We start from the raw sequence: 27,052 nt of genomic DNA, 5'->3' as shown, positions 1-27,052 counted from the left end.
AATAAAACTACTCCATTACAAGTAAAAGTCAGGATTTGAAAATCTTACTCAAGTAAAAGTACAGAAGTACTAGTAAAGTAAAAGCTCTCATTATGCAGCAGAAAGATGTATATATTATTGGATTATTATTACTAATGGGATTGTAACAATTAATGAGATTTTATATGTTTTTTTCAAAACCTGCAAAATAACTAATGTATATATACAGCTGTCATATAAATGTAGTGTAGTAAAACATTCAGAGTTCCTTCTGAAATGCAGTGGAGTATAGTATAGTATATATAAGTATAAAGTAATGGAAATGGAAATGCTCAAGTAAAGTAAAACTACCTTTGAGGTCCACCACCCGGACAATATTATGTTTAACATTAAAAATCAGGATCTGAATATGCAAATAAATACTTTAAACCTTTGATGAAAAACAACATTATCCCAGCTCAGTGCCTCTGTGCACAGAAGTGTTGAGGACAAATTTGAGGCACACACACATAACAATTGAAGTGAGGCAAACAGAATAAATCAGATATTATTGAAAGTCTAAGGAAATAAAAAGGAGGCCGCTCACTTGAGGCTCTGCAGGGAGAGTTCAGCCTTTAAAACATTTATTTGATCTATTTACAGACAGTGCAGCCAACTGAACAGAACAGAGGAGAATTGATTTCTATTGTGACACAACTGAAGAAACAGCATGGCTGCATTGCAGTTCAACAATGACTACAGCTATACTGTGATTTCACAAAGTTGACTATATACAAATTAATACTTTTAACTGATAGACCAAAAAAATGAAATGGATGTGGGATAAATTAAAATTAAAGGATAAAATAAGAGTAAAACAAAAAGTGAAACGCTTTGACTTGTTAGTCCAATTTTTCCAGCCAAAATCCTGCAGGGAAAGACTACTCGAAACACTGTTGAATTGCTAGACTGTGGTAAAAAACAGATGCTGCTGGGTGATGTAGTGCAAAGACAAAAAAAATGGAGACGGGACAGAGAAAACTGCTCATGTACAGTCAGTCATTTGGTTAGAGAGTGGGATTGCATGTGTCTGCTATATTCTGTTTCCATGAATGACACGAGAAATGCCTGAGGTGAAAGAACAGTGGAGGCAACACAGGATGTACTCATGGCACTGTAGCATATATTTGTATTTATGGGGTCGGGCCTGCTGTGCAGTTTGCTCAAAAGCATGTAATAAGTTGAAAAGAATACATGGTCCACTTAGAAGTGCAGTAATGTACTGTAGCCTGCATACCACTTGTGATTGTTAGCAAATGGTTTTCTGGCCTTAGCTGCATGAAACAGACATTTTGAAAGGTTAAAGCATAAAAAAAGAGGGAAAGGGACATTTAAAAATGTTTAAAGATGTGTAAAGTCTTGTTTGTAATTGGCTAAAGTGCATTGATTCTGTACACTGGGGGATAGAGGAGGGAGTTTGGCACCAAGTCATCCTGAGCTCGTCCTCGAGCTTATGTCTCCAGAAAAACAAGGTTCACACAGATACACACCACACAAGGAAACAAGACAGGTTCTGTCCAAACCTAATGCATCCATTTTTCCTCTCTACATGTGTCAGACCTATTTTATCTTGTGGCTGTTGCTGACTTATTAAGTAGATGCTGGCCACAAGGCAGTGCATACATGACTATATGTAACTCACTAACTCCAATGTTTGACTAAATTAACACTCATTTCTGCTGCATGTGATGAAGTCTAAGCTCAGTCTTTTACAGTATTTACTGTATTTTACATTTGTGTCTGAAACTATATGGTCCATCATTTTAATTAGACAATAGAAAGTGATTTATGAAACTAAAGGAGGAGATCTGGATGCATTCTGGGCCATTTGGCCACAGACCAAGAGCGATCAACACAGAACTTCAAATTGACTTTAATGGGTCTCCAGTCCCGCTCGCAGTCAGGTGAAGGAAGAGGTGAAAGTTCAAAAGTTCACACGGGGGCAGTACCTGAGCTAGGCCGACCGTCCTGTGTTTGTTGTTGGGGTCGGGGATGGGGTTTGCACTGTAGGGCTGAGGGAGTGACGTAGTTGAGGCTAGGGCTGTTAATGTCCCCCTCTCCCACAAGAGTCAGGTCAGACAGGGTGTCCTCCTCCAGCATCTGGACAGATTCTCCCCTGACAGAGTCCTGGAGGAGACAACGCTGGGCACCCTGGGATGGGTGAATCGGGGAGACTGTGCCAGGAAACGGAGGAGGGGGTCTGGCTTTTCTCCCCCCTCCACTCCCAGTGCCCAGTGCAGAGTCCAAGCTCTGGGAGTGATGGCTCGCATTGAGCAAGTGGGCACTGTCTCCTCCCTTGTCATTGCTGTTCGCCATATTGCCCCGGCGACCGCTACTAGGAAAGCTGCCGTTGTTGGGGTCACGGGAAAACGGGGTAGAGCAGCTGGGCTCATAGGGAGGAGGCGCAGCCTGATCGGTTGCCACTGGCGACAGGCGCAGAAAGTCTGGGAGCTGCAGGTTGCTTTTGTTTAGCAGGCCTCGTTGGTCGTCTGCTCGTTTGCTCTGAGCTTTGGATATGAGGTTGAAGAACTCTGCAGGCACACACGTACACACACACAAGAAAACAGAAACAGCCGTACAGACACACATAAGCACGCATACACACACGCATACACGAATGTGCACATGCACAGAGACACACATGCACACAAATTAATAATCACCCAAAATAACATGTTGATATAATAAATTTTTTGTAATTCAGAAAACATGCGGCAGAGGTTGTGTGCAGTCTTAATCAGTCAGACAAGTCAAAGCTACATTCAGTGTGAGCAGAGGTGACTGTGCTACATGTAGCTTGCTAGCTTTGAAAGCATTTCCCTGCAGACAGGTAAAAGGGTTAGTTTGATCACGGCAACAAAGCTACAGAAACAAAAGAAAGAGAGGGAGGTCGACCAGTCTTTACCTTCAGCTTCGTCTATATTAATCTTTTTCTGCTTTCTTTTCTCCGGAGCCTTATGGAGAGAGACAGAGTGGTTGGGTAAGGGCTGGCTGCCTGTGTCAGGGCTGGGCCCAGCCTTGCCATTTTCCCCATGGGGGTGGGCTGAACCGGCTTTCCCTGATGGCCTGTCCTCTCCCTGGGGGCCACAAGGAGAGCGGAGCGGGGCATTAGAGCCCTGGTGAGTCATAATGGTGCAAGTACGGGCACAAGTAATGACAACACGTGGGGACTACCGGTAGTGCTACTGAAGGTGAGGAGGGTGACAAATTGTAAAATGACAACAATTTGATGGGGGGTAGGGGCCACAAGTTTCAACGACGCTGAACATTTAAATGGGATCAAAATAATTTTAATAATGAAAGTGTTGGTTATGTTTAATTAATAATCAATGACGTGTGTAAATACTTCTATATAAAACATATACCTTTGATAAATTCTAATTAAAAGACAGGTGGGCTGTTTTATTCAGACTATGCCCAACATTGTGTTTGCTAAGCATTACCTTCATGTAGGGTAACCGTAACAAACACAACACCAGAAGGACCAACTTTCTACTACTTAAAGCCACACTACTGCCTTCAAAGTAGGAAACAGCCTGTTTTTAACAAATCAACCAAGAAAGCAATACGTGACCATTTCAGATGGTCACCGATAAGATTAAACCCCAATAATAATAAGGAAGCGTAGACAGGTTCTGAGACCCAACAAATGCTCTCCGAGGCTGGGCTACTATCTCCTGGCCACTGGGTGTGTTATGAAAGAAAGAGAACCAGCAAACAGAGAGAAAAGTTGATGATGCATTCGGCCACAGGCAGACCACAGTAATGGAACAATAGGAACCTTGAGTGTGACGAGGCTCTCGGCCCCGCAGCAACAGTGCACATAAATAGAGACACACATCATACACCTGCGCACATTTTTAACACACTGCAAACAGACATGGGTGACTGAAGACAGCAGGAGACACTTAGTAGCGTGACATCATCAACCAGGAAGTGGAGACATTTGGTGGGTTATGGAACATTCCAGCGCAAGAAGAAAGTGGGAAAGAGTAAGCTGGAGGAGATCTTACTGTTGCTGGTTGGTTTCTGCTTGTTGAGGGGACTGCTACTTTCTGTTTGTCTGCTGAATGAAGGAAATAGAGCAGATGTAGACATACATATGCAAACATGATAATAATTGAGACAGCAATAAAAGTACAACAAGATTTTTGTTCAGTATTTTGTCAATGAGAGACACCAGGTTAAATGTATGATTGGCAGCAACTGCATGTGTGTGTGTTCCTTACCTTTTCCAGGAGTGTGTTCTGCTATATCTAATACCACTCGCAGCCCGTCCAAGTTGGATATAGGAAGACCTAGATCTAATGGCTCCAACTCCCCACTCTGCACCGCGCGCACACAGACAAACACACACACACACACACACACACACACACACACACACACACACACACACACACACACACACAAATTGAGTTTCACGTCATCACGTTCACCGTCTATCTACAGGCAGACAGAATGAGGGGGGACTTACAATGTGTGCCACCAAGTCAGATAGATGCAGGCCATATTTGGCCACCACAGGTCTGAGGACTTCAGTCACTGGCTTGGTGGGCTTTGCTTTTAGGCCCACTGAACGATTAATGGGGACCAAGTCAAGTCTGGAAAAGCAGAAAGCAGAATTAAACTTTTCTGTAGGTTTCTGTAGCCACAGTACAAGTGGAAATTGTGCTTTCAAGACCAGCATTTACTCTCATTCTTACTGACTACAATTTGTGATTACTGCATATGCTGTACCTGAAGAGTGTGCGTTTTTCTAGTCGAAGGTCCCGAGAGCACAATGTCATACAGTCTTGGTCCAATACAAGTGGCTGAGAGTAAGACAGAAAAAGAGAGTAGACATCACAAAAGGTGTTCAGTCAGTTGGCTAACCATACAGTGTGATCACTGACTGTTAAATAAAACAGCACAAAATAAACCTGTGACTATAACTGCTCTCTGACCCTCTGACCGACGTAAAATGCATCTTTCTGGGTTGTTGTTATCATCACTTGTTAAAGCTGCGTTGATACTTTTTTTTTTTTTTTTGGGGCCTATTAAAAGTTGATATGGCTATCTTGTTATAAAACTGTTGCCTGTTTGAGCTGTGAGACTGAACAAAAACGGTAAAGTTGTGGGCCATAAAACCAGAAGAATGAGCTAGATGACGCAAAAGCGCTCCGTAGAACCGAGAGGACCTGGAGAGTCAATGATAATTCTGTGGGTTCATCATTACAAGCAACATCTTGCACATTACACACAGTCCTTTGATACCTTGATTAGTGCTGCTTTAAAAAAAAAATTATAGCTTTATTGTAAGGTTGTTGTGGTTGTCGATCATTTGTATAAGAGCTTTGAAGCCCAAAATAAAAGTATTTAGGACAACACCACATCCACTTCTGTTGTACCTTCTCCCCTCCGACCAGGAAAAGGTCTATAGCTGCCAGGTTGATGCAGAGCTTCTCACAGAGGTCCAGCAGCAGGTCCCTGATGGACATGCCAGCCCTCAGTGGCACAGAGCAACATGAGCCGTCCGGCAAGCTTATGTTACACTGCCTCAAGGGGGCGCTGCCCCCTCCACGCTCTGTTGACACTGATACTGCACCACGAGAAACATCACCCTGAAGGAAGAAAACAGAGACAGAGAGGGGGAGGAGCAGAGGAGACAGTGAGATGGTGGGTTAAAAAATAAGATACACAATTTTTTTGAGAGAAGGAAAAAACTGTTCACTATTCTCAGTGTTTTTTGTTTGAATTACTTTGAAAGCAGATAAACTGGGAGGAAGAGGGTGAAGGTAAAGCTACCCTATGCTGAAATGAAGGTTTATGTGTCCATTAGTGTAATAATGTCTAAACTAATTATCTGATAATTTTTCTTTCCAGATTGACCTCATTCCTCCCTGACGTCCCCAGCTCCAGACTGGCTCCTGAAGACAGCGAACCCTGGGATTCACGGCGACCGTTGCTGCCGGAGAAATCTGAAAAATAAAACACTCATCAGAAGTCTCTAGAAGAAAGACACACAAGGCAATAATTCCAAACTTCTACATCCTAAATAAAAAATAGCCCTGCAATTTGAATGTCTCTTTCTATCTCTTCCAGTAGGTGTTTAGAATGAGCAAAGCAGATTAAAAATATATGAATAGCATATGAATCACTGTTTGGTGGCAATTTTATAATTGTTTCAAGGGGATTTTTTTGTTAAAATTAAAAAGCACTTCAACATAAAATGCTCAAAATTACGAACTGTAGTTGAAGTCGGCCAGCTCTCGTTTCTTCGGGCCTTTGCCGAAGCTCCTGTTGCGGGACCAGGAGAAGAACATGCCTTTCTTCCGGTCTCCTGAATCATCTCGGCTGTCCTCATTTAAAGATCTGCCCGACTTGCTCTTTTTGTCCTCCTATAAGACACAAACAAAATAAATGAAGAGGGGTAGACACAGAGGCACACACAAGGAAGTATTTGTGGAGGCTTTCGGCTGTGTTACCTTCTTGGGTGTGGAGAGGTTGGAACGGTCGGAGCCGGTGGTGCTGTGTTTGGAGGTGGGGCTGCTGGGGATGTGGTAAGGGTCAGGCAGAGGCCTCCCCTCCACCTCCGCCAGCATACACTCCTGGTATAGCAGAGACTTGAGGAACCGTGTGTAGCTGTCGAACTTCATCAGGTTGAAGATCTACAGGGGTGAAAAGAAAGGAAAGACGAAGCAGTGTGAAAAAGATTCAGGAAGGAATGAACAAGCACACAAAATTGAGTAAGTAGAACAGAGTCATGAGTACCTAAGGGACACATGGATGACAACAAGATGTTTATAGATGTTGAAAGCAAAAGGAAGAATTTTTACAAAAAAGAAAGTAACAATCATCTACAGAATGCTGCTACAGGACAAGGCCATTTGGTTATAAAAATCTAATGTGTCTGTCCTCTGGAGAGCATTAATGTGCTCTGTAAACTACATAGCAATCGGCATTTTACAGTTTAAGATTGTGTAAAAGTGGGACAGAAAAAATAAAAAGATGGATCCCTATATGTGTTTGTATGAGCATATGTTTGATTCCACACGTGTGTGTAAGTCTGACCCAAAATCTTGACCAAAGTCAATGGCGCCACGAGATCTTGACAAGCCAAGGGGTATTATTGGAGCTCACCTCAGGCTTGGATCTGTGTGTGTGTGTGTTCTGTGTGTGTGTTTGTGTGTGTGTGTGTCTTAGGGAGAATATCTGTGCATGTTTGATGTGTAAAAATATAGATGGTGATGGTGAGGAGGATATCCGTCTAGCCTTGTGACTCTTATCACAGTTTGAACATCTGAGCTCAGCTGTTGAAATCAATAGCGCTTTTCAGCAACTTCACCCCTTCCACAACATGCACATCTAAGAAGTCATTCACATCCATGATGCTAGACAGCAGGCAGAGAAGAATAGTTGACCTTATGTTGTGTGAGCTAGTAATACTCGTACATTTTCAATAGGGGTCTGTTTTGGTTCAGTTTTATGAGTAATAATACATTTGTCCTTCAGGGAAAGCCTCTTTTCACTTTTCCCTCACGAGGAAGGTCAGAGGTCAGTGTTATCTAAGCACAGCTTCTGGAGCCGATGCTTCCTGTTCGACAGAAGTGATTGCTAAACACCTTGAGATTTCAATAAATAGTCTGTGTTTGGTGCATGTGCTACCTGCAGTTGCTGCTCCTTGAACATGTCAGGTCGAGGGGCGTTGAGTATGTCGTCAGCCAGCTGAGCTTGACTATCTATGTTGACGGGTGTTGTGGCTTTACTGGACAGGAAGCTGTTGTAGATCTCCCTGGCACGCTGAGAGAGCTGGAGCGTCAGGCAGAATGGGTGGCGGTAGCGGACATGGAGAGCGGAGAACAGGTTGAGGTACAGATAAAAAGACACTCCCGCATCTTTGGAACTCCCTCATTATTGCGAGAGGGGGTGTAAATGGATGTATATGTGAGTTTAAACAATGCCTGTTACCTGTCTCTTGTCATTCTCAGGGACGTGGCTGAAGAATTCACAAGCCTGCCAGAACAGGATATTCTCCTCACTGAACTCTTTCTTCAGGAACTCCTGCAGCACAAGAATTAAATGTGAAATTAGGAAAAAATTAGGAACAATCACCAAACATACACATTGAGTCATGAAGTGTGTTCACAATAATACAACGGGGTTAGCAAACGGCACTTATGCCGTCAGTAGTGGTCATTTAACACCTGCTTTCCACACATGCAATTTTTGAAATTTTGTTTTATATTTTGTAAAAATATTTGTGTATGGCAGATTCCAATGACCACTATAGATATTACACAATAAAACCAGTATGAAACTAATTTGTCAAATAATGAATGGTGTATGACCACAACATACAGTTCAAATGTGGCTTTTAATTTGCCTGTAACCTGCCTCTAGAGAAAAACCTTTAAAATATGAGCATCCCAACCTTCCAACAAGGCTGTACAGGACTTTCTAGTATATAAGACCTTCAGTCGGGTCATTACAATGCTGCAAGGTGAGATACGACCAATAGCTGTCACAAAACAACAACAAACTCCCCAATACTTATATTTGATAGACGCCTCACATCACATCAAGCCGGCCAACATTAGTCACATGCTGTTATAGTACCGAAAAGTAGCGGACTCCCACGGGGTCCTGCAGCAGTCTCTCGAAGCAGACTGCCCAGCTGGCCACTCTCCTCTCAGTGTGGCGCCGGTGGCTCTGAACGCTGGGAAGGCTGGCATTACTGTTCAGACTGTTGTCACTGCTGCAGCCCTGCAGCTCCACGCTGTTAAGTTCTGTTTTCACACACACACACACACACACACCATCAAATAACTGTACTGGTAGTAACTTCAGTAGGGCTGAGAATCTCTGGGGTATCTTCTGATTTGATTCAGGGTGCAACCATCTTTGATGCATCGCACTTTTTGACTGTATGTGCACAAAACAACAGTATAATCGCTGGATGGCATGATCTGGCTGGGCGATATGGTTAAAATCAATATTAAGATAACAATATATTTTTAGATTAATCTCCCCTTTGCTTGCCGCCTATGCAGGGGCTTTACCTGAAGGCAGCACTGTCAGCGGCGTGGTCTACACCTGGGCCTGGTGTGTCCCAGGTGAGACCTCTTCTACCCACATGTGTCCCTGCAGTGGTTTTCTGTTGCTTTATCTGTCACCTTCCAACAAAACACCACTGCAGCACACTGTGAGTCATACAACCCCTACAATACCGCTATTTGATTTGATCTACTCATTTATTTCAACTATTTTCACCTCATTTGTTGTAAATATATAAATTTTAAGTACACCCAGGTTTCACTAATCCAAGCGCCAGGCTGTCAGGCTGTGACATATTACAAAATGGCAAATACATGCAAAATCACATATGAAATAATGATGTTCAAAACTCATGTGTAAAACAAAAATAGTTTAGTTTAAAAGAGAGTAGTTTAAAATAATAACGTGATATGATCATAACATCTCGGTACGATTCCAGAGAGAGTGAATAAAGTACAACACAGAAAAAGGTAATGTGCTTGAACTATCACTTATTAGTACAACAGGAATATCTGAAGTAACTGCTAGTATCCTTGAAAATCACAAGTGTTGGAAGTGTTTACATGCTCCGTTGCACACGTTATCTTTGTGTATTATTTATGTTTCACAGTGCAGTTGGTTTAATCTTGAACAACTCCCAACCGTATTAAACTATTTGCCTAATATCTGAACACTACTACTTGTACTGTGATTAACTTATTTTAACATTTCAATTAAGGATTTTTGTGCATGGATGCTTAACCATTCTAAGAGGAGTCTCACTGCATTTAAGAATGGCTTATTTATCCCACCACTAGACCTCAGTAGATTTATGTTCCTAATGTTGGACAGACTTGCAAAGCAAAGGCACAGAGAGAAGCTGAGAATAACCAGAACAACGGAGCTTCAGGCCTGATGAACTAAAAGTGGGCTGCTCAGTTGAGATAAAACAAAATACAAGAACAGCCAGAGGGAAGGCATCACCGGTCAGGTGCCCAGAGACTACGCAAATCCTGTAAATAAACTGCTGCCCACAGCGAAAGTCCTGTGATTTAGAACTTGGCTATTAATGGATAATTCTAGTGTGATTTCCGCTTTTGCACATTTTTCACCAGTATCACATTATCAATGACAGCGATATAAAACTGAGGATATTTTGAATCAGTTTTTCCAAACTGTTCAGTTCATTCACTCTCATTCCGTTTCAAACTGCTTCAGTCATTAATCATAATCTATTGCTGCAAATGAGAGGCAAACATTTATCCATTCTCTTAACCACTTATCCTGTTCAGTGTCATAGGGGCTGGAATCTTTCTCAACCGTCACAACACCCGGAATAGATCCCAGACACAGGGCGGCATTATAAAGGTGCATCACAACAGAAATATCAGGCTATACACAACAAGAAAGAAGTCTCAGACACCATTTCATATTAATGCACGTTGTTGAGACATGAGATGCTATGTTAATCAGTGCGTGTTTATCTTTTTCTAAATCCCACATTTTCCTCTACAAAATAAAAATTTAATTAATGGTGAATATTCTCGCCTGTCTTTCACCACTCTTCCAAGGCAACAGACAAACCAAACAACTCAAATGCAGGTAAATTCCCTTGATATACCCTGTAAGTTTCTGCCACCTTCTTTACTGAAAAATAGAGGAAATATTCAAAGATTTTTTTTATAAATGCCCTGAAAACTAGGTGATGTCTCGCCCTTCTATGAACCAGTATGAGTATAAGGATGGTGCAACATTTGAATCAAAATGTGATGACAACTGTGGGGTTGTTTGCTCACTGTCAATCAAATCTGGTCAAACTCGTTCCTGATGAAGCAGGTTGTAGTGTTTGAAATCTTAATAAATTATTTGTTTTTTTACTTGTTTAATCATGATTATTTAATGTCACAGAGAAATACTTAAGATTTGGAGGAGTGAGATTACTGAATAATTTAGCACATTTTGATATCTACATTTCAAGAAGGGGACATTCAGCTCAACATGCAAAAAGGAAATGAGCATTCATCATCAATATTAGTGCTTAAAGACAACAGCTGCCCTAACGCTGCCGTACACCCTGCAGTTGGTAGTTAAATAATCATTTATTCAACAAACCATCTGCATCTTGTAATCAGTAAACTTTCCTTCGTTAAAATTATTTCATTGACTAAACTAAAGCAAAACTGATATTCAACATCAAAGCCTCCGCTGTCAGTATGTTTGATGTCTCTTCTGTGCCAACAATCTACATTTTCTGTAGTTGGAAAAGAAGCATTTGCGGCACCAGCTGTATCCTCACCTGGGTAGAGCTGGTAGGAGCCTGTGTGGTGCCAGCGGGGCAGATAGCGAATCCTGAGGGGTACCCAAGCCCCTTCATCCATACTCACCCTATCAGGGCCCTTTGCACACTCAAAAACACCAGGTGGAACACACAATCCGAGACGGGGCGCACACACACAAACACAGCTGACAACATCACAGAAAGGAAGCGAGCAAGCGAGTGAGAGGGAAAACAGGGAGAAAATAAGAAGATTGAAGGGGAGAGAGAGAGAGAGAGAGAGGGAGAGGCTGACCGAAGAGACCACAGAGAGAGTCAGGTCACAACATGCACACGCCCATGCATGTACATTCACACACATACACCTCTTTGAGCTTCCAGGTAGGTAAGTGATACACGCACACACAGCCCTTTAGATGATGAATAATTTAGAGCCGAGGGAGGAGAGAACTAAAAACGCTGCAGCGCATACATATGGGCATACACGCATACACACACACACAAGATTCAGTTTTGATGATGGCTAGTACTGAGACTAATGAGCCCTGCAGCCCCCACACAGCTACACACACACACACAGACACGCACACAAACTGTCAGATGCAAAGGACAAGGAATCTGGATCAGTCAACCTAGTCCTGTATTGACTTTTGATCAAAATAAATCTAAATGTGTGAGACTGGTTCACATAAAGCAGAATACAACATGTTATAGGTTAAAGGTACAATGTGTAATGGCCACATGCTCCTGTGTGTCCCTAGACAACGACGATTCACCCAGTATGCCCAGTCATAAACAGGAAAGATTAAGTGGTGGCAGGAGACAAAAAGGTAGAGGAGGAACGAGAGGTAGAGAATCATGAGGGAGAGCAGCTCATGCAACAGCAATGACTGACAAACCCTCGGGGCAGCTCTACTACTTCGTCCTCTCTTGTTGGACTGAGGTCAGACTGGACGCTACAGTGACTTACTATCGCCTCTCGAGGCACAAGTGGTATCACAACACAAGACCTGGGGCTAGCGGGTTAGCATGCTAACTTCAGTAGATATCTCTGAAACACAATACATAGGTGTCAGAACTGTTACTTCTTCACATTCTGTTGATCATGTTAGTTTATTTTTTGAATGTTTTAAACTAAAATTATGGCCAAATCTTACACAGTGTACCTCTTAATAATCACTCATTAAGTACAGTGTAATTACGGTATTCAACAGAGTCATCAGTCTTCAAAAGTGTCTAAAAACGTCTATGAAATGGTGTAAATTTGAGTTTTAATATACATAAAAATTAGTGCTGGGCAATGATTAAAAATTTTAAATGTGATTAATCGCATGATTTTCTTGTGCACACGCCTGTCCGCTGCCTAAGTTGAATTGTCTTGAACTTTTTGTACGTGACACGCAGCACAAATCATTGGAAGAGAGACTGATCCTTGCTGTTTATGAGTTTCCAGAATATATTACTGTTTACTAAATAGTTATCAGGACATCAACAGGAGGGAATTCGCATGGCAGAGCATCCCTGCAAAACTAGCTGAAGGGCCAAAAGTTATGTAGACTATAATTCTAACTTAAGTTAAATAGACTACAGCTGTATAGCGCAAAGAAGCTGTTGCCATCGTTACTCTCAATAGAGCGCCTGCCGTTTAATCGTGGAGCGCTGTCTTATTATTCTCCCGCACACTGCAGGTAGCCAGTCTGCCGAAGCCTCCCTGCTCATTTGTCACCCCTCCTCGTGCGATAAAACAATTGTCAGTGTTAATTAATTAATGCGTTAACGCGATAATAACGCATTTACGTGCCCAGCCCTAATGAAATGCAGCATCAGCTTAAAGCTGATTCATCATTGCTGGTGTATGGAAAACAAGCTTTCATGAAACTGCAAAACTTCAGTCAAAAACAGCCATGTGAGAGTGTTAAATTCAAACGGCACTGTAAGTAACAGCAGCAGGCAGTGTTCGAAAATCACATTGGAAAAACACTATTACAAGTAAAAGTCCTGTATTCTAAATATTACTTAAGTACATAAATATTATCATTAAAGTACCAACAGTAGAAGTACTCATTATACAGACAGGGCCATTTCATGCATTAATGTGTAGGTAGGAATCTCTAATTGCAGCTGGTAAAGCTGTGGCTAATTTTGACTACTTTACATTATCTAATATCTAGTACCTAATTCTATAATAACATATCATAACTTATTAGTTGATTGATATTTTGTATTAATAATCTGAATCTGTAAAGCAGAGCTGTCAAATAAATGTAGTGGAGTAAAAAGTATGGCATAAAAAGTAGCATAAAATCAAAATAAAGTAGTACCTCAAAAAAAGTACTGTACTTCTACAAGTACTGCAAATCCCATAAGCAGGTAAAAGAACATGATGTTTACAGAAGTTGTGAGTTTGCTGAGTGCCACAGAGGGCTAACTCAGAGCTCAGTCAAAGGTGGTCTACGTGTAGATTTGTAAATTTTTCATTGCTTTTTTTGTCAGTCCATCAATCTGAAACATTGCAAGTGAGAAATGGACTTATAATTCATAATGTATAGCACATGGGAGTGGGGTTCTGTTATCCGGGAGCTAAATTGGCAAAAGTCTACCTGATAATGCTGTACAGCGTTTTGACAGCATTCTAGTATCGAAATCATTGTCTGACCCCAGTCCAGATTCTCACAAATTAATCAGTAATCTTTTGGTATCTGTTTCTCTTTATCATTTGAATCTGTTGTTTTGTTGATAATTTGATGATACATTCTGTGGAAGTATTGGTGCCCAAGAGAAAATTACACCAGGCACTGCCAGCTGACCTTTTGTTATAATCACAACTTTCTCATACGAGAGTTGATCTTGTCATCTTTGATTATTAAAGTTAAAACCGGGAACATCTCTCATCATATTGTGTTCGTTTTCTGCTTCTGACTCTTCAGCATATTACAGCAACTTTCTCACAGGTTGGTTGCGCAGGATGCCCTTAGCTACCAAGATAACATTCATCATTTAACCTTCACAGGGTTAATAACTTTTTTGACTCATTAACCCAGTGACGTGTGCAGTATGAATAAATGACCATCCCTTTCCTTGGCATTTGCTTGTTATGTTATCTCTGAATGATGTAACTATTAGAGAGGCAATAACAAAGCAGCAATGTAATTTATAGATATACTCAATCATTTTTTCCAGAGTAAGACTAATGCAGCTCAGCTCACAATCAGTCAATACAGACTGACACATCAAGCAAGGTGCTTGCTGTGCATACATGCAGTAACTTCATTTACTATATTATCCTGGTGACAGTGACTAACTAAGAGCAACATTTAAACATTTCCACTAGCCCCTATGCCATCATGGTCCCTAAATCACATACACATAAATGTGCAACATGAGCAAGCTGTCCACTTCTCTTCCACTAACAAAACATCCTCTCTTCCAGAGACACGTGGTGTGAATAAGTGGCCATAAACACTTCTACATTCAAGCTGACTGTAAACATGTTACACCCCTTTTGTTTTGTTTCTCACCTCCTCTTCCTGCTTTTATCTCCCGTCTGCAATAAATTGTGTCTTTCATGCGTATTCGTAAGGCGTTAAAGCACCATTAGAAGTCTCCTTATTTAGGGACCTTTCGTTATTGTTGGCACATGTGAGCAATAAGGCTCACATGTGCCAACATTGTATCTCAAATGTGGTCACGAGACGACAAAGGAACACAGAATCAATCCATGATATATAACAATACAGATATGTTGTTATAATCAATCACGTTATCGATTGCATTTTGGTAATGAACTTTCAGTTATTAAACTATTCTATCCAATTCCCAGCGCTGTTTCACAAACACATAAAATAGTAGACTAAATGCAAAACCGCACATATAGCCTCTGAACAGCAATATGTTCTGTATCTCATGCTCTGTATCCTACTCATGACACACAAGTTCCTGTTGTGCAGTTAATGTTTACAAATGTAGGACTATCTTTAGGTTACAGCATGCCAACCTCAGCAGAGCAGGCAGAGGTGGGGCAGACGTTGAGCAGGTCGAACCAGACTGTATCTGTTTCTGTGAATTTAGTGAAAGCAGCCAGATATTAATGAGGTGTCTATGGTCATAATCCTGAACTTTAGAACAGAATAACTGGCCCTACACAATAAGCCTTTTAATTAATCCCATTAAATGCTCCTTAAAATAGATCATGACAACTGATGGATGACGGAAACCAATTCAATAGTGGTCAAGTGTCAAATGTCAAAAATCAAAATAGAAATAAAGAAAAAGTAGAGATTAGAGGCCATAAGAAAAGATTATATTGAGAATGTCAGATGTTGTAAAGACATGTTTACTCACCTCCATCGGAGACTGCAGCAGACTGTAAAGAAGCAGAGAAAGACATGGATTAGGATATTACCTCATCACACAGTCAAATAAGCTCACACAGTACATGAGCACCAAGAGGAAACTGCCCAGGCACGCTATTTGAGCCCCACGGAGAAACAGACACAGACTGACTGTGTTTCTCACAGGACCTGGCCCATTATCACACACTTTCCCATCGTAACACAGGATAGCACCCACACTCACTGTCTTGTGCGTGGGTGGAATCATCTGTGAACTGGCTCTGCAAGAAATCCTCCTCAGAGAGGTGGGGCTAACTGTGTGTGTGTGTGTGTGTGTGTGTGTGTGTGTGTGTGTGTGTGTGTGTGTGTGTGTGTGTGTGTGTGTGTGTATGTGACCGGACTTTTTGATGGTCTTGGTCTCGTCTCGGACTCGACCGCAGTTGCACTCGGTCTTGTCTCGGTCATGAGGACTCGGGATTTTATTTCAAGACCAGTCAAGACCATAACTTTGGGAATATCAATGAATTGCTTTTGCATTGATTGATTTGTTAACATCCTAACTTGTAAGTAAAACAGATTCAAATGCAATAACCCTAATTAATGACTGTCACCCCTCCCTGCGATTCTTACATTGATTTCAGCTCTTAGTGTTTGTATGTGGATGTTTTAATGGGAATGTGGATCTTTCTGATCAATTTGTGAAGTACCTATGATCTTGTTCCACATTTTATTGCATGTCATGCAATGCAGGGAACTGGTCTTGGTCTTGACCCGGTCTCGCCATCCCTCAGTCTTGGTCTCGACTGCGCTCAGCCCCTAAAAGTCTTGGTCTTGTCTCGGTCTCGATAAACTCTGGTCTTGGTCTTGACTGGGTCTCGGTTTGGGCGGTCTTGACTACAACACTAGTGTGAAGAGGGGAACTTCAGGCATACCTGCCCCCGATTTCACAGTGAAGTGTGATGTTTGCTTGCAATTCTCACAATCACCAATTGTATATAGAGTTTAACATACAGCAACATAGTAAACCTGTATCTAATCTTATTTCAGCCACTATATTTTACACACACACACACACACACACACACACACACACACACACACACACACACACACACACACACACACACACACAGATACCTATACAGACAAGTATTCAAACCAAACTTGCTTGCGAGTCACATACTATTTCCCTGACATAGACACAAAACACACACACGCAGTGATTTTTTTCCCAGACATGCTGAGCTGGGATGAGATCATTGAACACAGACATCAGTAATGTAGCTAACTCTGGAGCATAGTTGAAACGCTCTCTAACTCAGAAAGACCAAAAGGAGTAGACAAAGAGAGAAAGGGGGAAAAGAGAGATAGAAAGACAGGAACAAGACATGAAAGGAGGAGTGAGCAGCAGTGAAAGACAGAACTTTCAACTGTCAAAAACAGAGTACAAAAGTAACATCAGCTCTCTGAGCCTCACTGTCGATTTGTCAGAGGCTTTTGATGCTGCTAATCTGACCGCTAATCTTGCGAATGACAGGCTTTATGCTTACTCATCTGTTGGAAGGCAGGCTTTGGAGTAGCTACGTGGGCAGTTATTCTGGTTCTGAAGGTATTTTCTGTGGCACATTTGCATTTGGAAATTAACTTTTAATGAGCTCATCATTAAACAACAGACACATCGGAATCTCCTGGGTGACTTGATGTTCCTTTAAGGGTTGTTTTATAGTCAGTTACTCATATTTCAACTTCCTTTCTGAGAATTCCAGTAGTTTCGCCCTGAGTTTATGTTGAATGACACCTCACACAGTGACCATGTTTGTCATTGGCAATTGCAATGCAGAAGACCCTAACCAGCATTAGTTTTAGCAGTTTTTTAACATTACTATACTATATTTAAAAACAGTTAGCAGCATTTACACAGGTGTTCATGATATTGTGTCCACACCCTTTTCCCACAAGGTGAAAGCAGACTATTACAGAGAGATCACAGCTACTACCTTGAGTAAACCCCATTACTATACATGGGAAACCAGTACATAGTAGTAGTTACTTCACTCACATGAACTTAAGTAACCAGGTTACTGGCAGCTTTCTGCGGCCACTCGATTACTTGACTAACGTCATTTCACATTTAGTGTATAAGCAAAGCCTTATAGAAACAGTACAGTAGCTAGATTTCTTGGACATGTATATATACCTAAATACTTTCTTTAACGCAGTGTGACGGCCCCTCTGCAGGGTAATCAGCAGGGGACACACGTGGGCCCGGTATGCCTCACGCATAGAGCAGCAGTCAGTTTTATTGGACCTCCTCATCTCACGGCTTCCTTTGTTGTGTTTGGTTTCTTGTCTTTCGTTTTTACAGCACAACAACCACGCAGCACATTTTCACTCATCCACTCCCCACACTACAGACTTTACAGATTCTTCCCACTCATTGATTTTGCTTATTTTCTTATTAATAAATCATTTTGTTATTTAGTTTACCCATGTGTCTTCCGTTTTTGTTATAGTCCAAGAGCCAGCTGTGACAGCAGTATCTACAAGAATGTGTGCATGAAAAGTTGACAGTGAAGTATTGCTGTGACAATAGTGCACAGCCTGAAAGAAAAGCGCATTACATGTAGGAGTATGTCTATGTGTTCAAAAAAATGCAATATGACTAAAACTGAAACAGGCACAAAAATAAAAAATTGAGCTTCTAGTAGTTTAAAGAGGTCTGTTTCCACAGCTGTAGACACATTCACACTATGCCATCAGTCCAAAATACTTCAATATACAGCATGTTATCTCCATCCTAGTTTTAAAAATATGCACATTTTACAGTAACAAGAAATTTACACCATAACCTGTTTTATGGGGCATGTAAACAAGTCACTATACAGTCAGTCAATTTTCAAAAAATATGAAACATTCTTAGAAACCTCCATAATATAATCGCTGCATACACAAATCCTGCAATATCCTGACTCAGACTCAATGAACGCTTTTAAACTAATCAAATGTTATTAAGTTGAACCCATGGTGCATCTTGGCCATTTCCTCACTAGAGCCAGGCTGTCCTGGCCAGATGGCACAGCCAGCATAATCACTGGGATTAGCTATTTCAGACTGTCCTTGGAAGAGCAGAGGTTGGCACCAGTGCGTAAAAAGAGATTTGGTGTGACTTTATAGCAGTTGATTGTGGCTGAACCACCGCAGAGGACAAGAGAAAATGACAGAGGCAGAAACCTCACCAGTGGAAACGGGTTACTTGATCCCCATGCTGATTAGAGTCCCACACATTTCAACAGCGTGTATTCTGTCTCTAATGTGAGTGTGCGTTCCGTGTGTGTTTTAAAACATGCTGTGTGTATTTTATTTGGGTGTAGCCTATGTATGCATGTGGTCGACATCTGTTAGAGATGGCTTTTGTATGTAGGGTGCATTCTTTTGCATTTGTGCGTGTGTTCACCCCCCATCCCCATTCAGCTCTGGTGTGATCACTTCCAGACTCTGCGGTGGAGTGGTTTGGCCCCTGGTCGTAGCCCAAAGTCCCCTCTCCTCTCTTTTCCTCACTCTAACCCATTTTCAAACTCCCTCCTTTTGTTTATTCTCTTCCTCCTATCCAGTCGTCCCACTCTTTGCTCCTCTGTCTCTCATTACCACCTCTCTCCTTTCAGCCTTCCCTCAAGTCATTCTCTTCTTCACTTACTCCCTCAGTCATTCCAGTGGTGCTCCCCCTTCTCCTCTCCTGGCAGATCCCAGTCATTCCTGACAGCCAACAGGGAAGGACTGGGGTTTTCCAGACTTTCCCTGCTCAAGCTTCTCTCCCCAAGCCCCTATCCACAGAAGCATGCAGCTGGAAAATGTGACAGTCTTGATAATAGAGAATCATAATATCAACTATATCCCCCATAGTATGTTACAAAGAAGTCCTGCTACTTCACACACCCAATGCGAGCTACTTTTATCCTGCATTGCTTTCAAACTTAGTAAGCTCTACATTACCTCATTACTACTAGCAGTAGGGATTTACCACTATGTCAGAGCCCCAAAATTGTCTAGTTATTGTTCACAGACATTAATGGGGCTTTTATGTTCCCATCATATGGTAAATGCACTGATAAGATCAGAAGAAAAAAGTGACACAGCAGCACATGACTGATGGTCAAGATTATGGTTTCCACATTTGTGGATGTTTTTGTTAGAGAAAAAAAATTGTTCCAAGCAAAACCTCAGAATGTGAGTGTGGTTACGGATTTTGTGAATTTAAACAGAACTGTAGCTAATGATTTCTTTTTATCAATTAACATGTCAACACATTGCTCCTTTGACATTTAAATGGTCTTAGGCTCAGTTATGATGCTGCATGATAGCCAGAGCTAGGAATATTTTTATTACATGTCGGTGTCAACAAAATTAATAAAGTCAAACAACACAAAAAACAAACTAATGCCATATAAAATACTTGTAGAACTGACTGTAGAAAATGCGGTGCTGCTGAAGGAACTCTGCTCCAACTGTTGTGGGAGTGCAATAAAACTGAAGAGCTTTGGTTTGGTCTAACAAAGAAAGTGATGATCCACACTAATATAGCCATTCCACTCCACACCACAATCATGTATGCTGGGAGATTTGCATCACTTCAGCAGAGTATCTTTAAAGAATAAGGGTTAGCATGTATGGTCAAAAAAAAAAAGGCAATCATGTATAAACAGATTGCTTTAAATACACCAACTCAGAAAGAAAAGATCACATTTCAATAGAAATTATTAACTTGGAAAAGGCAGCTTTTAGACGGCAAAATAATGAGGCATGGGCGGTTGGGCGCCAGTACTTAATATCACAATAAATCATATTTACTTATTTATTTTCTTATGTCTCACAAGCTAATAATTATTGTCTTCTTTTTCTGTCAATATTGCTTTATAGTATTAACAATGTATGTTACATGTGCTGTAAGATGAGAACAGTGAAAATTGAAGGATAGCAATACTGTCTACTAAAGAGATGGTTTAGATTTGTAAATAGGTTTGAATAGGGTTTGAAATGGCAGGACTCACTTGTTTGTTGATTAATTGTCAGAACTGTGTATATTTTGTTTTTCTATTTGTATTATGTGAGTTTAGAAAAAGTCTGTATTCTGAACAGTGTTATAGTGGAAGTGTTGGAGAAAGTTATACAATGAACACAAATTGTTCTCACACACAAAAGACAAGACGGCTAAATCACATGTCTTTTCAACACATGCTGGTGTTAATCAATTCCTACTCCACCGCTGCTGGTAAACGGGGCTCATCAGGATCTTACGATTTACAGAACAAGATGCAACTGATGGGGGGTGTCAGTGGGAATTTGGTATTGCATTATGACTTTGTTGATCAGTAGCGATAAAATGACCTGTTGGATTATGTGTGGTTAACAACATCTTTTTTTTTGTCTACAGGTCACAACATGTTTGTACACCTACATCCTCCTGCTTTCTGCTCCCTGAACATAAAATGTCACCTTGTAGGCACATGCCTGGCTTATTCATGTTGGGTGTGTGTGTGTGTGTGTGTGTGTGTGTTATGCGTGGGTGTACGAAGTTGGTCACTGTGTGTACAGGTCCCAAGTGCTTTATTAGCTGTGACTAGTGGGAGAGGGGTGGCTTACATCATCTGTTATGGAGCCTGGACGACGGGTTCAAACTATGGCAAAACACAGGGTGCAAATTAAAGCCGTTCATTCTCACTGTTATCATAATATTAACACCACACGAGTCTCCTCAAACAATCTCAAGTTTCCAAAATAATCCCCGTCTGTGTATGTGCGTCTTGGTGGACGATGATTCCTGGAAAAAGACCTTCTGTTTTATAGGATGAGACACGGAGCAGCCAGGAACACTTAACAGGGTGAATACAAAATGTCTGTCAAGGATAACATACGCACACACACACACACACACACACACACACACACACACACACAAGACACAAAGACAAGACTGTTTGTACCACAGGAACCTTATTCCTGGCACCATCACCGGAGCTGTAACTGCCACCTTTGGTAAGGAATGAGAGTCAACTCAACTTATGTGTGTAAGATGACTGAATAGACTGAAATATGGAAGAACATTGAACATATCTTCAAAGTCTACTCCTGCGCCTGTTAACACCAGCTTTACTAAAGGAGACCACACCCATAACTGAACAACTGACACACACATTCTGTCCTTAAAAGGTGACTTAGAATACACAACACAGATTTCCCAACTGCACACAGACACACACTCACTCCCAGCTGAGGAGGAAGCTGTTGCGCCAACAGTCTCAATGTGTGCGTGCCTGTGTGTTTACTTTTGAATATGAGGTGAATAGTGGCTGCCATTGAGAAGACCAGAGTCACCCTGCCAGGATTGGCAACCATTAAAAACCGCTTAGCCTTAGCATAGCTTAACTTAGAGAGGAAAGGATGATGCGAACAAGCTGATTAGGCTCCAATGATCCAGAAATGAGTCAAATGAGGCTCCGCAGGTGTGAGCATGGGGGGTGGGGGGTGCAGCTGCTTTCCATGCAACTCTCAGATGAAGAAGACCGACTTGCACAAATCTAATCACTTCCTGAAAAAAATAAGATTTTCAGGAAGATTTTCATAAACATAACTAAATCAATGAATAAGCAAACAAACTCACAGTCAATGGACCCTATGTGTTCACCATCTCAACGTCTCCTCAAACATTTCAAAACTTTTTTTATTCCAAAGTAAAATCCTCTGTGAACCTCTCTGCAATTCTGGGATAAAGCCCTAAATCCCTTGCGATGCATTCAGGAATCAATATCCACTCTCTATGAAAGGAAGGAATGCAGATAGAGTTTGTTTCCCTACAAAAGAGCCACACAGGAGATGTGACTCAGAGGCTGAGTCCGTGATAAATGTCTGTTTTACTTGGCTCCTTGCCTTGATCGCACACAGACAGATGAGGGACCAAGATGTAAATTCAATACAATCTGATTAAATACCTCTGTCTGAACACACTCACAGTAGCCAGTCGAATTACTAAATTAATTGAAATTTCACAAGAAATGAGAAAGCTTAGTCAGCTCATTCATTGTCTTCACAGCTGTTATTTTTCTCACTTTCTTTAACACGCACACAAGACGAGGCTTCGAGGTGAAATGTACAAACCATATGACTCTCAGAGGCAAGAAAAAAGAACCCTTTTCTGTCTTTGCCTCCATTTGTCTCAATCTCTGGCCCCGTCTCTACCTCTGTTTCTCTTCCCCTCTATCTCCCGCTCTGGCCTGAAACACATCTGGCTTTAAGAGGAAGGGAAACAGCCTAGAGCCGTCTCAAAGTCTGTCTTTCTTTCTGTCTCACTTAACCTTTAAAGAACACTTTCCCAGCCTGCCACCACCACTTCCATTCTTTCTTAAAACATCAGAACCAGGACGACTTGTTCATTTTAACTTTTGTATTGTGTATTTCCAAAGAGCCCCTGTCCTCTCCCTCTATTTTGTCTTCATTCAGCTCCATTTGTCTTTCTATATACTAGTCCTGGGCGATACAGATATGGAAAATATGTGAATATCAATGTGCAATATGGCAGATGACCATTTTGTCATATCAAGTTATTTGTTGCACATATTAGTAATTTATTCACACATTAAAAACAGGCAGCATTTACATACAGGAGACTCGCTCTCCCTCTCCCACACACACAGTCAGACACCACTAATTAATTAACCACAACCATCGTTGACCTGGCCTCTGCAGGTGAGCTTAATAAAGTCTCTGGCCACTATGTCTTCACTGTTGTTTGGTCTGAAGGTAATGGATTCCTCTTTCTCCCTGCGTTCTTTGCTGTAGGTAATAGTCCCCTCTTTCCTCCATCTGTCCCTGTCTCACTTGCACTTTTCTCTCCCTCTTCCTTGTTCCATCCTTCTCAGATATTTGTCATTAACTGCACAGGAGGAAAGCCAAAGCTGGGGTTCAAAATTAATGTCAGGAAAAGTGCTGCTTTTTCTTACTTTTTCCACTCGTGGCACTTTGGCAGCATTACAGCCAGACTCTGGTTTGTTATTTAAATTACTTTGACTTATAAATCAGATAATATTTGAATATTCTGAATCCAGCATGAGTTAAGTTTGCTTCTATGGACTTAAATAAATATGTAGGTAAGTCTCTCCTTCTGCTATAAAAAGTATGGCAAGCTGGGCACTTTCTCTGTGCAGACCACTTGTAAAGCACTGTTAAGTGTGTGTTTGCATACTACTCACTGTATTGAAGTTCCAGACTCGCTTGAAGGAGAGCCTCTTCCTCAGGCTCATACTGCTCTCCTCTTAAACAGGAGGAAACCCACTGACTCCTCAATCTACATATCTGAACCACACAAACACACATGAAAAGAGTCACACACACGCAGACGCTTCTTCAGGAGCTATCTACAGCAAAAGAAATTCATGCAGACAGCTGACTTGGGATGGAGTCATGCCTTAGCACGTCTGTCTCACACACACATACACACACACACACACACACACACACACACACCTAAGAACTAGCCTCAACTACCTGCTAAAGCTGCAGTAAGTAAATATACTGTATATCTCACTGTTAACAAACTATTTCTCTCACTACATAATGTACCTCCCCCTCTCTTTCTCACACACTCCTCCACACACTTAGCTGACAGACTGACAAGGAAGTTCCATTCTCTCGCAGACACACAAGCACACACGGCTCCGTTTCCATAGTGACACGCCCCCAGCGGGCCGCAGTTACTGAGAAGGAGGAGGGAACAAAGGTCAGTCTGCCAATCACGGCGCAGCACAGCCCGTATCTCTCCACCCTCCTCCTACTCCTCCTTGTTCAAATCACAGTAGGGCAGGTTTGGGTGTGATCCAATTCAACTGTGTCGGATGTTTTCTAGTGATTTAAGAAATTAATTATCTTCCTTGCTTGATAAAAAGAGTGAAGTGGAAGGAGAGAAAGACTTTATTCCCTGGTGTCTGCTTTAAAAAAATTTATGAAATATCTGCAGCTTTGTTAAAAGGTCAGCTGAAGCAAACAAAGGCACTTCACAGGACAGAGCAGCCTACTTCAACACACACACACACACAAAGGCTGCAATTGAATTTGTGCATATGGCCTTGAGCCGACACCTTGTTCCCCCGAATTTCCTGTTTTGCAAAAAAAAAGTAAGAGTTTCTGTTACACCTTCTCCGATACCTCCACAGTCTGTCTTTTTGACACCACTGTCTCTGACTATGATGACCCACAGGTATTTACAGTACAGTGACAGGAAAACACTTGTCTGTATGAGTGTGTCTGTTTGACCTGGTCTGAGTCCAGTAGAAAGTAACTGATTCTGAGCTGCACTCTGGTCTAGTAGCTTGTACATGCTCAATTATAAATATTCTATTTCAGGAATTTCGACATAATTGTTATATGAGACTGTCCATGTCTGTGTTTTCTTCCTAACAAACAACAACTGTTTATAAGTGTTTCCACTCATCTTTACTCTCTGAACTGGACTGTAGGGCTGCCAAACCCTGCTGTAGTGAAATTCAATGTTTTGCATATAAAATTGTCAAGTTATTGAAAACTGTCTTCTCCTAGGATGTGGCACCACCCAGAAGAATCCAAAACATCAAAGAGTTCAGCTGAACACTCTAGAAACATAACTAGCAAATGTTAAAAGGCACAATGCAGATGTGGCCAGAATTTTAGTTTAAAACATTCAAAAAATGAACTAACACGATGTAAATGTAAATGCTCCGTATTTGTAAAGTGCCTTTCTAGTCTTTTCGACCACTCAAAGCACTGTTGCACTACATCTGCATTCACCATTCACACACATTCATACACTGAGCCTAAGTGCTCAAACAGAAACTAACATTCAAACACATTCATACACTGGTGGAACAGACACCAGGGGCAATTCGGGGTTCAGTATCTTCAAGTAAACTTCAGTATCCCAAGGACACTTCGACATGCAGCCTGGAGGAGCCGGGGATTGAACCGCCGACGATCAGCAGAATGTGAATAACTAACCGTTTTGATGTTATGTCAAAGACGTCTATGTATTGTGTTGCAGAGATGTCTGCTGAAGTTAGCATGCTAACCCAGTAGCCCCGGCCCATCAAGAGCTGTAATACCACTTGAACTTCAAGAGACGATAGTAACTCACTGTAGCGTCCAGTCTGCCCTCAATCCAACATGAGAAGGGCTTGTCAATCAAGTTGAATGTAGTACTTGCTACTATGGTCGTGCTAAAACTGAGATAAGCAAGCTTCAATGTACACTATAGGGCCGACAGCACACATGAAGATTATAAGATAGCAGTGTTATTTAACCAACTCAAGAGTTTCAGCAGTTTGGTCGTATTTTGAGTATTCTTGACCATAGTGAAATGTTGCCCCCTATTTGTTTGGAGAATGTGGCTAGGAATTACACATTGTACATCTAAGAGGTACTTGAGCTATGTCCACTGCAATTACATTACAATTACTTCCAGTGAAAAAGTGTCACTTTGAAGACTATTGGCCCAAAACAGGACATTTTCTCTGCCCTCCTTTCAGCACCACAAGTGCCATTTGGGGCCATAGAGCTCAAGATGCAGCGCCATATTGTTGTTAAAGTTAATGTTAACCTTCCACGTCCCTGTATCATAGCAACATTGGGGACTGCTCCAGCACTCAGCCCCTCCACCACACACACTCACACACACACACACACAGGGGCTGAAGGCACTGCCAACGCCCTAATTATCAGAGCTTCTAATGAAGAGCCCACCCAGTGGACCCATAATTTTGAAAACTTTCATGTTTGCCTGGTTCAGCTAATCATATCAAATGCAAAGGTAGTAAAGCCACAGTTCAAACCTTACGTTCTCAATTTTAGAACAGCTCACTGGTCTTTCACATCTTTGACAGGCCAGGAAGAGCAATGAGTGGTGTATGAGTAGCCTGTGCTCAAGTTCAGTCCAAAACATATCTGTCGACGGAAGAGAAGAGAGAAGTACCGGGCGCCACACAGGATAAGAGGGATATGACAAAGTTTAAGTTGGCTAAGTCCACATCCTGGTGAGAAAAGGAAGAGGGGAGAGCAGGAGAAAAGAAGAGATTTCTCATGTCTCAGTCCTTTAACCTAATTCCTGTGGTCTAGCCAAGCAGCTTTGTTTACTTTGTTTTGTGTGTGTGTGTGTGTGTGTGTGTGTGTGTGTGTGTGTGTGTGTGTGTAAATTCACAATGTGTTTATTTGTCAGCTGCTGTACTATCATGTCTCTGTTGGTTGTTTTTACCTTGCGTGATTTTTGTCTTTGTAGATGTTATTTGTCTGTGTTTGGAACATGCTAACACACTAAATAATTGATTCAATGCAGTTTTGCATAAACAATACAATATTATATTGTAACATTTTCTGGAAATTCAGTTAGGAAACTGTTTAT

At 41.5% G+C, this 27,052-nt stretch overlaps 1 protein-coding gene across 2 annotated transcripts in view; it reads right to left on the bottom strand.

Annotated features, from left to right (window-relative positions):
• Nucleotides 1-561: 561 nt before the first annotated feature.
• The window catches only part of rgs12b (regulator of G protein signaling 12b), a 43,247-nt gene continuing 16,756 nt past the window's right edge, over nt 562-27,052 (bottom strand). Inside the window, exons 6-19 of one of the 2 annotated variants that reach the window (XM_038714298.1) lie at nt 15,650-15,671; nt 8,617-8,786; nt 7,969-8,061; nt 7,666-7,809; nt 6,486-6,668; nt 6,248-6,398; nt 5,890-5,978; nt 5,409-5,621; nt 4,759-4,832; nt 4,496-4,622; nt 4,248-4,344; nt 4,032-4,084; nt 2,924-3,095; nt 562-2,549 (exon numbers count right to left, since the gene is read on the bottom strand). In XM_038714298.1, the coding sequence (XP_038570226.1) occupies nt 1,951-2,549; nt 2,924-3,095; nt 4,032-4,084; nt 4,248-4,344; nt 4,496-4,622; nt 4,759-4,832; nt 5,409-5,621; nt 5,890-5,978; nt 6,248-6,398; nt 6,486-6,668; nt 7,666-7,809; nt 7,969-8,061; nt 8,617-8,786; nt 15,650-15,671 (2,187 nt within the window). In that variant the 3' untranslated portion in view covers nt 562-1,950. The remainder of the gene's footprint in view (nt 2,550-2,923; nt 3,096-4,031; nt 4,085-4,247; nt 4,345-4,495; nt 4,623-4,758; nt 4,833-5,408; nt 5,622-5,889; nt 5,979-6,247; nt 6,399-6,485; nt 6,669-7,665; nt 7,810-7,968; nt 8,062-8,616; nt 8,787-15,649; nt 15,672-27,052) is intronic. The other variant, XM_038714299.1, reaches the window with a different exon arrangement.

This window comes from Micropterus salmoides, unplaced genomic scaffold, assembly GCF_014851395.1.
Source record: "Micropterus salmoides isolate LMB-PRFRI ecotype aquatic unplaced genomic scaffold, ASM1485139v1 Ms_hic_scaffold_12, whole genome shotgun sequence".
NCBI lineage: Eukaryota > Metazoa > Chordata > Actinopteri > Centrarchiformes > Centrarchidae > Micropterus > Micropterus salmoides.
This window is presented reverse-complemented; position numbering and strand designations above follow the sequence as displayed.